General features: G+C 36.3%; 1 protein-coding gene across 3 annotated transcripts in view; it reads right to left on the reverse strand.

Moving 5' to 3' along the window:
• Positions 1-5,320: 5,320 nt before the first annotated feature.
• LOC131057445 (UTP--glucose-1-phosphate uridylyltransferase 3, chloroplastic) overlaps positions 5,321-14,421 on the reverse strand; it is a 158,966-nt gene continuing 149,865 nt past the window's right edge. For all 3 annotated transcript variants that reach the window (XM_057991634.2, XM_057991633.2, XM_057991632.2), the window contains one exon: positions 5,321-5,707. In XM_057991634.2, coding sequence (XP_057847617.2) covers positions 5,595-5,707 — 113 coding nt within the window. In that variant the 3' untranslated portion in view covers positions 5,321-5,594. The remainder of the gene's footprint in view (positions 5,708-14,421) is intronic.

The raw sequence follows: 14,421 nt of genomic DNA on the forward strand, positions 1-14,421 counted from the left end.
TTGTTGTGGTAGTCCATTATTGCAAATAATATTGGTTTTTGTTTTAAAATTAAATTTCATAATTGAATGTAAAGCCAATAAGGCTCAATCTTTGCACCCAAACTTGTGTTATTTCAATCAACTTTCAATAAAAGGTTTGCATACTTGTTATCTATTTCTCTATGTGAATTATCTTATTTGTTTTGAGTTTGGGTTAATAGGGTGAGTCACACTACATTAGTGGTACCAGAGCAGGAAATTCTAAAGAGTGTGAGTAGACTATCAAATGTGAGGCAATTTGTACCTGTACTTGTGAGTTGTGAGTTATGTGAAAATGCCTCCAAAGAGAAACCAGAGAGGTGGAGGTGATATTGTTTATGGTGATGATTTCAGAGAACGTAGGACACAAGTAGAAACATTGCAAGAAGAACTATGCAAAACAAGGTGAATTTAGAGGGAGAGCCATAGACTAAGTTGAATATTTAGAAGCATCCACTCAATTTGGAGAACAAGTTGTAGCCACAAATATGAAAAATGACCCATTTTTATTACAGTTTCAAGGATTGTTAAGAGGCCTAAAATTGAAATTCCAATATTCTATAGAAATATTAATCTAGGAGAATTAATAGATGGGATTAATAATCTTGAAGAATATTTTGAATTTGAAGAAATTGAAGATCCTTACATAGTCAAATTTGCAAAAACAAAGTTGAAAGGTCACTCCAGCATTTGGTGGAAAGAAGTTCAGTTGGATAGAGTCTCAAGAGGGGAAAAAGAGATCACAAAGTAGGATAGGATGGTTAAAAAGTTAAAAAGGCAGTGTATTCCAATTGATTATGAACTTGATTTGTTGAAGAAAATGCAAAGATTGAAATAATAGTTAGTAAAAAAGGATGAGAATGAAGATAATGATTTACTAATGCAAGTTGCACCAATTTCAATTACATTCAAGACGGGTAGAGTGAAAGTTTCAGTAGAGAAAGAGGTAAAATCTGATTTTTGTGAAATTTTTGTTGAAGTTGATTTACTTGAGAATGATAAGATAGACATAGAAGTGGATATTACATAAATGAATGCATTAAAAGATAAGGTGCAATTGAAAGTGAGCAAGAAGATGAACAAGTAAAAGTTGAGCTGTTTGGTGTGCTCTTGTTTGATAAAGACATTGATTAAAATGAAGATCTTATGACTAATAGATTGTTGCAAAATGGGAAAGATGAATCTCATGTTTATTTTGTTAACATTGGTTTAAATGCAAACAAAGAGTTTACAACTGAAATTTGTCTTTTAGAAGACATGGAGAAAAAGGAACACAATTTTGTAACCAAGATTGATAATGAAGAATTTGTTTCGAGGGTGATAGAGAAAGAGGTAATGCATGAAACTTCTTATTACACTAAAGAGGATACTTGTTATTTTCCAAAATTTCGTGGTGCATATTGGAAGGAGTTGGATTATGTGAAAAGAGGAAAAAAGAGAGAAAATATGAAAGATGGAAGATACATCAAATTGCAAAGAAAATTGGGGAAGAATATTCAAGCAAATAAGGGAGAAAAGTGGATCCAAAATAAGCACAGAATCTGCACATGTTTATGAGTTTAACTCATAAAGCATTTCAAATTTCCTTGGGTGTTTGATGCACGAGAATCCATGGTGGAAAAGTCATCCAACATCAACCAAAAATATGTTTTATTTTTAATTTCTTTAGTCTAAATGAATAGATGTTGTAGGTGGATTATTAGGAATAATGAGGCCAAATATTTTATTAAATGTTTTGGTCACTTTCTTAAGTTAGAACCTTATTGTAATTTGAATGCATTTTGGAGGCATTTTCAAGTCAGATATTCAAAAATGCCTTTCTGTGTGGAAACTGGTGTAAGACACAATGCACCACTGAGAAGGGGTGAATCAATGGTTCTCAAACTTTTTCCTTTAACTATCCCTATGATAATATAATGATTAACAGATCTAGTTGAATGCAGACTTACCGGTTTGTGAGGAGACAAAACACAAATGCATTCACACAAAGGGACATCACATAACACCAGTATGTATGAGGAAAACCCAAGATGGGAAAAACCTCGGTGAGCAATGTTCCTGGAATCTACTGCTCCAATCCAGCCTCACAATGAAATTTGTTAAAATGTTTAGGGCTACAACCCCTGCACCAAGCTACAACTCAATGATCTCAAAGATAACTTCACATACAAAATTAATCATACTGTTACAAGTGAATCTTGTAACCATTTCATATACCTCACTCTGTCGGTGAGTCACCTTCTCTACTACGCAAGTACACCTCTCTCTCTGCTGCTGCTGCTTTATCGGTTCACCTCTCTCTCTGTCGATTCTCACTTCCTTCAGTTGCTCTGATGCTTTCCATCGGTTCTATGCCTACCTTCTTTGCAGTTACCTTTTCTTCTTCTCTATCAGTATAAACACTGCCAGTTCCGCACTTCTACCGGTTGAACTCTTCAACCTGGTTCTCCCTCACACTTAGTCTCTTCTCTATCTCCTTGATGAGCACCTAACTGATCTGCTCTCACTTGCAACACTCAATCACTTTGCAAGAGTCCTATCTTCCTCTCTTCAGCAACAACCTTCAATGATTTTGGCTTCCTTATTTATAACCTGGTTTTTCCGCCAAAATCCAATTCAAATCTCGGGCGATTAGGGTTTCCTCATCAACCTCGAGGCAAACCAAATCCAATCAGATCCTATCTGATCTGATTGCCCAGACAGCTATTTGCACATCACTACCATTGTTGTGCCTTCCAATACACGTTTTCCAAATATAGAAAACATGACCCTGCATCTGTCAAAACGCCATTAATACCTCTGTTGTTTCCTTCTCGAGGTCTTCTCACAAACTGATTTTCTTGCTTCGATCCAAGCACCAACAACTCCCTGATTTTTCTTTGTCGTTCATTTTTCCTCGAGCCACACTCCTCTGATCCGATCCACAAATCACAGGATCCATATTAAATGCACACCTGTAGAAACACCTATCCCTACACGGTAATTCACCGACCTCTGCGAGCTTGTCCTTTCACCTCTACGTGGCATCCACATCGACCAACTGCCAGCTTGGATCTTCATGTCGATCCAGATAGGATCACCGACCAAACACTCTATCAGTTCCTCTTTTCTGTCGGTTTACTAACCTTGCCGGTATCTTACACTATATCGGTTAACTCCTCATGTCTGTACATTGTTGAACTGTCGATGGAACTCCTTAACCGGTCATCAGACGTGTCTATCCAAAGCATGCTCATCTTCATCAGGTAGAGTCACAACTCTGAGCCTCTTCGCTTCCTTACCGATTCTCATGCTTACCGGTAGCCTTCCTGATGACACCATGTCATCAACCTTGCACTCTACTTCTCTTCTAGTGGAACACTCAACCAATAAACGCTCTTGATGATACTATGTCATCAACCTTCACCAGACTCCATCTAAGGCATCTGCATGTCAATTTCATTCTCTATTTCCAGCTGCTCCACTTTGTCTTCTTCATCATCAGACCGGACAACATCTCTCTTGGTTTGTCAAAGATGACAAAACCATCACTCTTCATCTGCACCGACATCCCAACATGCCTTCTTTGTCGGTCCAGTGCATAACCCTGATTTCATGCACTCAAGGCATTCATTTGTTTCACCGATAGATCCGATGTGAGCCTTCAAACACTTGCCTTTACCTCTTCTTTATCTCACATAACTATGATGCACATTGTGCATGATAGGAGATAAGCTCCACATACCGGTGGAGTGACACCTTGTCATCTGCATCCTGCAATAAACTCATGTGACTTGTATATTCTTCTCCTTCAGTGTTGATGTGATTAAGGAACATTATGCCTCTTCATCACAAACAACAACTCAAACACCTTGCCCATCCTGCTTGTACACTGGTCATGAGCTTGCCAGTTGGCAACTACATCCTGTCAACACAACACTTATCAGTTGACATCCTTTCCTTACCAGTGATACATTGTACCAATAACCTTGCCCTTTCATCCACACAAGTCAGGCACTAACTTGTGTATCGGTGACCCCGATGGTCATTCATCTGAATGACATTCTCTTCTTTACCTTACCGGTGTTCTGCAACACAAGGTGATATCAAAGATATCTCATACTGTACTCCTCCATGACAGTGTTGCACATACATCTCTCATACCGGTAGTCATCCCATATCGGTTGACATCAATGACAACACAATGCCAACAACTGGGAGTTACAACTTGCCTTCACTCATAGATGCTTTCCTTAATGCAAAACATTTATAAATGGTTGCCCAAGAACAAGTGGTTTTTCTTTTTCTATTATGTGGTCTTGGTGAGTTGAGTGGGGTGTTACGCCTAATTCCTCATTTAGCATGTTTGTGGAGGTGGATATGACAAGGCATAATGGCATTCAAGGAAGCTTAATACATGTGTTTTTCAGCCTTTTCATATTTTTGGCATAGCATTTTTGCAAGGTAATAACTAGTGTAATTATTGACAACCACACTTTTGATTATTGAAGTCCCAAATTAGAATTTTTCAAGCTTGGAGTTGGAGAAGCAGAAAGAGATGAAGAAATCAGATTTGAAGAGGTGATACTATTTATTTCGAAATCAGATTTTATGATTATATGTAAAACCATAAGGCTCGATTTTTGCTACCAAATTGGTAGTGTTATTTTAATCAAGTTTCAATAAAAAGTTTCCCAACTTCTTATCTATTTCTCTATGTGAATTTGCTGATTTGTTTTTAGTTTAGGTTGAGAGCGAGAGTCTCCCTAAATCATAATATACCATAGACCTTACTACAATTTGTCAAACTTTTGAGATTTTGAGATTGTTCCAATTTGTCCCTTGAATTAACATTTTTTAAAGGATGTCAAATTTCTTATGCACGTTGATAGAAGCAAAGATGTTATCTATTTTGCCCTTTGAGAAGGTACAACCCACAATATAACTTATTTTGATTGAAATTATATGTGATGCATGGTTTTAAACTAAATACAAATAGTATTCTTTCCATTGAGTTTCTATTTTTTATTAAAAAAGCTTAGTTAGTGTTATGAATATGAAACTTTTTTTCTTGATTGTCATTCATGTTTTTTTATAAAATGGTTAATAATGTTGAGAAAGAAAAAATGTTTTTCATATAAAAATTATAATATAAGGAACAAATTATAATGCTTGATCAAGTCTATAGGATGAAAACTTAACTATCCTATTTAGGCATTGCTTCAACGAGATAATATATACACCTAAGCAAAAGAATTGCTGCTGATGAAATAAATAAACAAATTCTACATGCTTGAAGTTTAGCTCAACTTACATGACATGGTTGAAAAATAAGTGATGGCATGTTTCCCAAGAGTTGAACTACATCTTAACCATTTCAAATAAAAATTATATGTACATCCTTACAAAAGAATTAACGTTTTTTGATTTAAAAGTTACATTCCATGCAGTTGAACTTTGGTTCAACTTGTGCATTTATATTGGTAAAAGAATAAGATTATAATGTGTTCAACTAGGAGTTGAGCTATCCTTGACTACTATTACAAGGCTTCTTCTCTATGTACATCATCAAGCATTTCAAATAGAAGGAAGAGATTTCAAAGTTCAACCATTTCCAAGTTAAAATGGGAATTGTCTAATGTATACTTCCAATACCAACTTCCACATATTGACATCTCATCAATTATAGGCTTCATCGTACTAGATAAACCTACAACACAATTTATTCAACCAATAATTAAAGCAAAATAAAATGTCAAATATATATTCCTTTTTTGTTCTAGATTGTAAGCATGCAAAATAACAATCTTGAAGTTAATACAAAACCACAAATTGGAAATACTTACATGAAAGTTATTTGAAAAGATCTTACAAGTGGATGTTTTGACATGGAAATAACTTTTGAAAAGCATGAAACAAGAAAATATTATTAAAGATAAAATTTTCCATTTAATAATAAAATAATAGAATACCTCTTATTAGTTATATTTGTATCTTTGATTATCAAACCTAGCAAGCTATTAGTTCTAAATGAAGTGTAAATATTTTTAAAACATCGAGACTGTTGCAGATATGTGTTTTGTTGTCATTGATGTCAAACAATATGATCCGGATATGTTCTAGTTCAGATATCTGTGTATGGATAGGGATGGGTACTGTGTTGAGAAGCTGGTGAAGAATGAGGTGATTTGGTTTGGAATTAGAGATTGATATAATTAGTTCTATGTTTGAGCAATTGCATTGGAATGATATCAACATGTTTTGGATTGGTTCAGGTTTTGTCTATTTTGGTCTGGACTCTCTTGTTCAAAATTGTAATTGGTGCAAGCATTACGTCATATTATCATAACTGAATATAATGTATATTTGGTCTAGTGATCCTGCAAGGAGTGTTCTTTTGGTTTGAATGATGTTTTTGGTCTAGTTTATGTTTCATGTCTCATGTTTTTGGTTCAGTTGTATATCTTGGTCGGAATAGTATGTGCACGTTAGTATCCTCCTTCTTGGCTGACTTGGTGAGAAAGGTCTTGTTCCAGTGTGTGTGTGTGTGTGTGTGTGTGTGTGTGTGTGTGTGTTGGTTCAGTTGTATATCTTGGTCGGAATAGTATGTGCACGTTAGTATCCTCCTTCTTGGCCGACTTGGTCAGAAAGGTCTTGTTCTGGTGTGTGTGTGTGTGTGTGTGTGTGTGTGTGGCCGACTTGGTCAGAAAGGTCTTGTTCTGGGGTTTGTTCCGGTGTGTGTGTGTGTGTGTGTGTGTGTGTGTGTGTGTGTGTGTGCGTGCACGTGCGTGCATATGTTGGTTCAGTTGTATATCTTGGTCGGAATAGTATGTCTTGTTCCGGTGTGGGTGGGTGGGTGTGTGTGTGTAGATATATAGTATGTGCACGTTAGTATCCTCCTTGGCCGACTTGGTGAGAAAGGTCTTGTTCTTGTGTGTGTGTGTGGGTGTGGGCGTGTGTGTGTGTGTGTGTGTGTGTGTGTGTGTGTGTGTGTGTGTGTGTGTGTGTGTGTGTGTGCACGTGTGTGGGTGTGTGTGTGACACACACACATATGATGATTTGTTGAAGAGAAGTTGTGAATAAGAGAGTTGAATTATGTAAGTGTGAATAAGAGAGTTGAATCATGTAAGCGAGTTGTGTATGTGATAAATTGGTGAATGGTGAAGTAGTAAAAATCAATAAGGGTGTGATGCAAGGAAGTTTGTCAATTGTTTTTGCAGTGTAGTCGTTTTAGTGGATTTAGATGCAGTGATCTAGAAGGTCCGGTGGATTGAATATTTGAGTAAGAACGGTTTTGTGCTTTAACAGTGACTGTAATCAGCATTCTGGGATGCTTCTATTTATACAGTTTCTATTCCGATATTGTAATTTTGTATCTTGTCCTGAAAGTAGTTAGCTTCAGGTCTACAAGTCCCTTTTTGTATCTTGCTCCATGAGCAATTAGCCTGAGATAGCAAGTCTGAAGCAATTGGCTCCCATTTGTAATCATTTCTATTCATGGTGGATATATTCTCGTGGGCAAGTGCTCACCGTGGTTTTTCCTAGTTCGGGTTTTCCATGTAGTGTTCCTGTGTGAGTGCTTATGCTGCTATTGCTTAACTCTTCATAATATGGTCTAATGGATTTAAGTTCTTAATTGTGTTATGAAGTTCCAGAATTTAGTTTATGTTGATTCACCACACCCACCCCCCCCCCCCCCCCCCCCCATCTGGTATGCTCAACAGGGACATTTGTGCACTAGTATCTATTTGTAGAATAAAAAACCCATGTCAACAACCAAAACCCTTGACCAAATTATTTTGAATATCATAATGCATTCTTTAGCCTTTATTCTTACAACATTAACATACATGCCTACAACTAATCTCTAATTTCTTCTAATTTAAAGTAGAAATCATGAATCCCACAATTAAAATTACTATGCTACTTAGTGATGTCAAATGAAACTATGAATGGAGGAATTAGAAGGTTGTACTAAACAAAAATAAAGGATTGAAATGACAAAAGATGCCACAACACATTGATTCTGGGAAATCCACATGGTGGAGGTAATTGCTCTTCTAATAGAATGTATTGCTTAGATAAACAAGTACAAATCCAAAGAATCAACTCTATCAAATCTATTTGTCTACGTTCAACTTGTTCACCACTTTCTTCTTATTAAAATTTCAATTCTCCTAGTATTGGATTGTCAAAATCTTCTTATTGAGCAATATAAGACTCCATATATGTCGATAGCGTTAGGTAAAACACTTCAAATTCACCTTGTCAAGAAAATGGTGTCTCAACCTTGCATTTACATAAGATTATGTTTAGAGTAGGTTTACATTTGAGCAGGGATTGGTATAGAGTTTTCTCCAAAGCTATGGATTGGCTAAATAAGCATGCTAGTAAACTTTCGTTGCAAGCTCATGTTTAGATTTGTGGATGTGGAGGAGAATCTCATGATAAGGAGAGCAAATGGTTATTCTAGCGAAGGAGCGAAAACCAATAAGAGGTTGTGACGATTCTTGTCTTCGAACAAATATTTTTTGAACTAGATGCACATCGAGTAGAAAGGTATGTCAAGTTATTGTTGATAGTTGCAGTTGTGAGAGCATGGTTTCCAAAGAGATGGTAGAAAAATTAAAGTTGCATTGTGGAAATCGTCCTCATTCTTATCAAGCATGATTTAAAAAGGGAAATGAAGTAGTTGATTTTTATATTAGAAGCAACAAAACAAGGGTGTTGGCCCTTTACACTAATAGCCCATAGGTAGCATTAACAACTAACAACATACTTACAGTATATTAAAAAAAAGCTTAAAAGTCTTAGAAAGATAGGTATAACAATAAAAAGTCTTAGCTGAATATAACATAAAACCTAAAAAACTAAAACCAACCAACTAGTGGCTACTTGAGCGCATTGCTCCAATCCTCGGTGAGGATCTCAATGAGTTCCTTATAGTTTCCCTCTTTTTTAGAATCCTTACCTAGCACTTCCTTCTACATCGGGCGCAGGGAGGTGGTTGAGTTGTGCATCACACGCAGGCTGAACTTGGAGATACTAACCATCTTCTGCTCCATCTCTAGCACATTTTTCTTCAAGGCCTCCAACTCTTTCGTGGTAGTCTTGCAATCAGCACAAGTGCACGCATTCCCCCCTTGGTGAGTGTCCTCTTCCTCTGGCATGGCCTCTTGAGTTAGGTCCACAAGTTCATTTTTACCATTATCGATGTGTGTTGAACTATCACTAGTGGACTTGGTCGAACTCTCATCCTTCCCTATGTCATCTATCATCTTCCTCATCTTCAGCAACATCATCACCGTCAATAGAGTCCTCCTCCGATTCCTCATCACAGTCCATTTTTTTTCCTTCCATTTTGCTAATCATACACCTAGCCAACCTATTAGAGCATCTATGATTGGCACTCCCCCACTTTTACTATCATTTTCACACACTTCCACCTCTGCATCACTAACAACCTCCTAGATGGTCATCTTGGATTTTTTTGCCAATGGGGAAGGTCTCTGGAGTTTCCTTTTCTTGTTCGCAATGGAGGTGGTAGTCGACTATTTGAGAACACAGAGACCTTCAACCACCATGTCACAGGTTGGGGTAGCAGGGGAACTGAGACGACATAGGGTTTTGGCAACAATTGAGATTTGCAAGTATTTCTTTTAATTAGAGCCTAGGGAATCAAGGATATTAGCAACTGGGGGTGAATCAGAGAAAGGGGCTTTCGTAACCACTAGTTGCTTAGGAGGACAAAGGGCCAAGTGAAAATTGTAGAGGGGGAAGAGAAGGCCTTGGTGGAGAGGTATGGGCTTATGACCTTGAGTTTTGGCCATCTCAACAACATGATGAATCAAGCTTTCAAGAGAATTTAACCCAAAAAAAATGGAAAGGAAAGCAAATCATTATTTCGAAAATGCTTAAGCAAGGGTAGTTGATAATAGTAATAAAATTTGAACCTACTCTCTAAAGTGAAGAATTTCATTATCATAAGGCAAACCTAATTCCATGGGTCTGACAGGTTGGCTCCAACAAATCCTCCATGAAGATTTACAAGCTCCTCATTCTCCTGGAAGATCTAGGATAAACTTTCATTATCCGTCACTTGGCTCTGTTTTTCCATTTTCTCCCCTTGGTGGAGAGGCCTATTGCTTTCACTATGACCTCCTCAATCTCAAATGAGACACCCCCCATCTTAACCCTCTTATTATCCCATAAACTGGCAAACTAGACAAATAGGGTCTCGTCATACCCATTTATACATTCAATAAATTGTGCATTCCCTTCAGATTTAGTATGAGTGCTAGGCTCAATTCTCACCCTGTCCCCACCCATGATCAAAATAGTCAAAGATAACACAGTAGCAGAGAGAACCCAAACTAGAGACTTAGCCCTATCTTTCACTAACTATCTAAATATAGTCGATAAAAAAAGATTTAAGGATTTGTCTTTAATCGACAGGGTTAAATACATGTCAACAACGAAGTAATAATTGTTTGGCATCCACATTAAATGTCAAGCGTGTCAACGCTCACCTATTGTACCCAGTGAAATATAAAAATAACACCACATAAAAGACTCATTAAAAAATTATTAATCTTGTTATTTTGTGTCATCACTGGCAAGGCTGCACGAAAAATGATAACATCTCGTCATCATAAAATGGCCCTCAAAGTTGGCCATGTGAGCATAGCATGCATGGATACACCACCTCATCACCTCAACCCATTGATCCATCCTGCTATAATGTGGATCCCACCCTTTCTTCCACCTAGCCTATGTACCACGAGCAAGGTGTCCACGTCAGCTCGACAGCCTTCACCACCCACCCCCCTCACGACATGCCTGTTGCAACGAGAGCCCCACCCTTTTTCCCACCTAGGAAAATTTTATTCTTTTATATTAATGGTGAATCTTGGTCTGTAATTTTGTGTTGCACCAAATATATAGGCTAATCTCCTTGTCTAAATGTTTATCTTTGTCACTGAGAATTCGATCTTCTAGATGGTTCCTTTGAACAAATCTCAAAGGTGTCTTGGATGATACCTTTGACGGTGTATTTGTGTCTCTTTGCCCAACTAACTCATTTTCAATTTCTTCTTCTACTTCCTTTTCTTTGCAACTTTCTTCCTTTTAACAATCAACTTCTTATGCCTTTTCTTTGTGAAGCCTTTCCTCATCTACTCAAACATTTATGCTTTTAATAATTTTGTGCAATCGCTTATTCTAACACCTGTAGGCTTTGTTCCTTGAAGAGTAACTAAGAAAAATAACTTCATTGGACCTACAGTCAAATTTTTACAAAATCTTCCTCAACTCTTCTTATATAGCATGTGCTCCCAAAAACATGGAAATATTAAATAGTTGCAAGCCTTCCCTTCAATAATTTATATGGTGTTTTATTATGATTGACTCATATTTGTGCTTGGTTCAAAATGTAGAATGCCATATGTATTGCTTATCTCCAAAATGTGTCTAATAGTTTGGTCTCATTTAACATGGATCTTGCCATTTCTTGGACAGTTCTATTTTTCTTTCCATAACTCCATTTTGTTGTGGAGTGCTAGTAGCAAAAAGATGTCTTCTTATGCAACAGTGTTCACAGAATTATTCAAATTCATTGGAAAAGAACTTACCTCCTCTATATGACCTTAGGCATTTGACCTTTAGTCCAATTTCATTCTCACTAAGGTTTTGATTACCTTAAACTTCACAAAGCTTCAAATTTTTCTTTTAAAAATGTGACCTAAGTCATCATGGTATAACCATCAATTAACAACATTAAGTAGCTCTCACCTTGCATGGTTTGTGTTTTGGTAGGCCCACATAGATTGATATGAATAAGTTCCAAGGATTTAGATGTAAAATATTCCTTGGTCTTGAAGCTCACCCATGTTTGCTTCCTATACTGACTTTTCTCACAAATGGTATTTTAAAGCTTTGAAATCCTTGGTATGTCTCTCATGACCTACTTGTTATGGTTTTTATAAGATTGTCAAATATCATATGTCATCCTTTTTTGCCATAACCAACTCTCATCTTCTTGCCCCATATAACACTTTTCACCTTTGATTTCACTAAGACTGTAAAGGTTATTGGTTGATCTATTCACATCTACAATCAATTTTCATTCCTTCTTGATTTCACATCCATTAGCATGAAATGTGAGTGTGTCCTTGGTCACACATTCGTCTCATACTTAGGAGATTGTGCTTCAATCCTTCAACACATAAAACATTCTTAGTTTATGTTTTTCCATTATCCAAACTAAGAGTACCTTTTCCTTTTATATTTGTTGTAGGCATTGTCCCCAAATTTCTCTGTCCCTTCATTCACTTTCTTCAAGGTGAGGAATTTGCTCTTGTCACCAATCATGTGACCTAAGAAACCATTGTTGATATGCCATTGGTCTCTTTCATTTTGTGCATGTAGGCTAGTTTGCAAAACATGTATATTTGCCTTTTCTTTCTCATTATTTTCTTTCCACACTTTTGGACTTTTATCCTTTTGCTTAGCCACGGTATCCTCCTTATTTTGCTTGGGAGGTTCTACAAAATCACTTCTACAAGAAACATCCAATGTGCCCAATGTGGTTGCAGTTATAACATATAACATTGTAGTCTACTAGAGGAGCGAAAGAGTAATAGTTCCTTTTTGTGAACCCTTAAGGACTTGTATTCTTATTCCAACCCAAATTTCTTGCATGACTTTTACAATCTATTGCTTTATGACCAAATTGATTACATAAAACGCAAAAAGCAAAGAAAGAGTGTCAGAATGTGGTCATCTGCACTTGCCTCAGAGGAAAGGACTTTCAAAATTTGTCCTTGTTAGATTTTGAAGGAGTGCCTGATTTTTGTGGAGCTTGACTCTCTCTCTCTTCTTGTTACTTCCACTTTTGAGGACCTCAACATAGCTTTTTTATTTTTCTTTATTCACCTTCTTTGGTGACTCAATGCCTTTCGAATTTGAAGCTTCTTCTTCATACCCAATACCTATCTTAATAAATGGTGACCTTTTCTCATTTATAATATCGTTCAAGATTTCAATACTATTTTCAAACTTTAGGCTTTTGTTTAGTTTAGTCGTTGTTTTCTCTAATTCTTTCCTCAAGGAGACAATTTTGGATTCAAGGTTTTCACAATTTTCTTCTTTTGCCATTAACTATATTCTAACTTCTTCCTCAATTTGTTTAGCCTCTTCAATTTGATTTTTCAGTGTGATGATCATTTTCTCTGACTCCTCAAGACTTCGTGACATTTTTGCCTTGGATTTAGAGTCCTCTTGAAGCTGTAATTTTTGCTTCAAAATCTTCTTCTTAAGTTTATTTCATTTAAAGCACAAATAAGTTCCTCTTCCAAATCTACTTATCCATCCATTTCATCATTCTCTTCCCCTTATGTTTCCTTCTCTACTTTTTCTTCACTTTCTAAGGCATCATTTTTTTGCTTTATTGCCATGAAAAGGATCTCTTCTCTATCAGAGCAACTTTCTTCCTTGGAATAGAAGCTCTTCTTGTTATTAGAAGAGCTCTTTAGTTTATCAAATTCACCATATTTGTGGCTTTATCTATAATGTTTGTCACCTCTCTTTACATAATGCTCTTATTCTTGTTTACTACTTTTAATTTTTGCATATTGGCATTTGGTTACAAAGTGTCCTACTTTTCCAAAATTAAAGAATTTAAAAGGTAACTTACCTTTATACTTGTTAGATTCTTTCTTTAAATTCCTCACAAAATTAGCTTCTTCTTCATCAGATTCACCAATGGAACTATCACTTGGCTTGGGTTCCTTCTTCATTTTATTTTGGGCTTTAAAGGTTGTCTCTTTCCTAGGTGGTTTCTCCTTTTCTGTCCTCATTTCATAAGTTGTGAGAATCTCATGCAACTCATCCATTTTGAGTGTATTAAGATCTTTCCTTTTTTCAATAGTGGAGACTTTGACATCAAAACTCAAGTGAAGAGACCTTAATACTTTTTGCAAAAGTATTTCATCATCAACCTTTTCTCCAAGGTCTCTGATAGCATTAACAATTTCATCTACATGAAGTAGATAGTCTACAATGTTTTCATCATCCTTCATTTTTAAGCTTTTGAATCGCCTTCTATGTGTATGAAGTTTGGCTTTCTTTACCTTATCATCTCCATAATTCTTTTGAAGTTTGTTCCACATTTCTTTCGCCAACACACCGAAAGAAAGCTAAGTTGCAGAAAACACTTCCTAACACTAATCTAGTGGGGGAGATAACACAAATTTTCTTACAAATTTTAAACTATTACTGAATAAGAAACACGTACAGAATGAGATATACAAGATACAAATAGATTAACAATAAACACAAGATGTATGGTGGGGAAAACCCTTTCGAGAGAAAAACCCCACACTAAAAAAAGTCACCCAATATATTAATCAAAAATCAACAACAGAA

The sequence above is a fragment of the Cryptomeria japonica genome, chromosome 7, assembly GCF_030272615.1.
Source record: "Cryptomeria japonica chromosome 7, Sugi_1.0, whole genome shotgun sequence".
Taxonomy (NCBI): domain Eukaryota; kingdom Viridiplantae; phylum Streptophyta; class Pinopsida; order Cupressales; family Cupressaceae; genus Cryptomeria; species Cryptomeria japonica.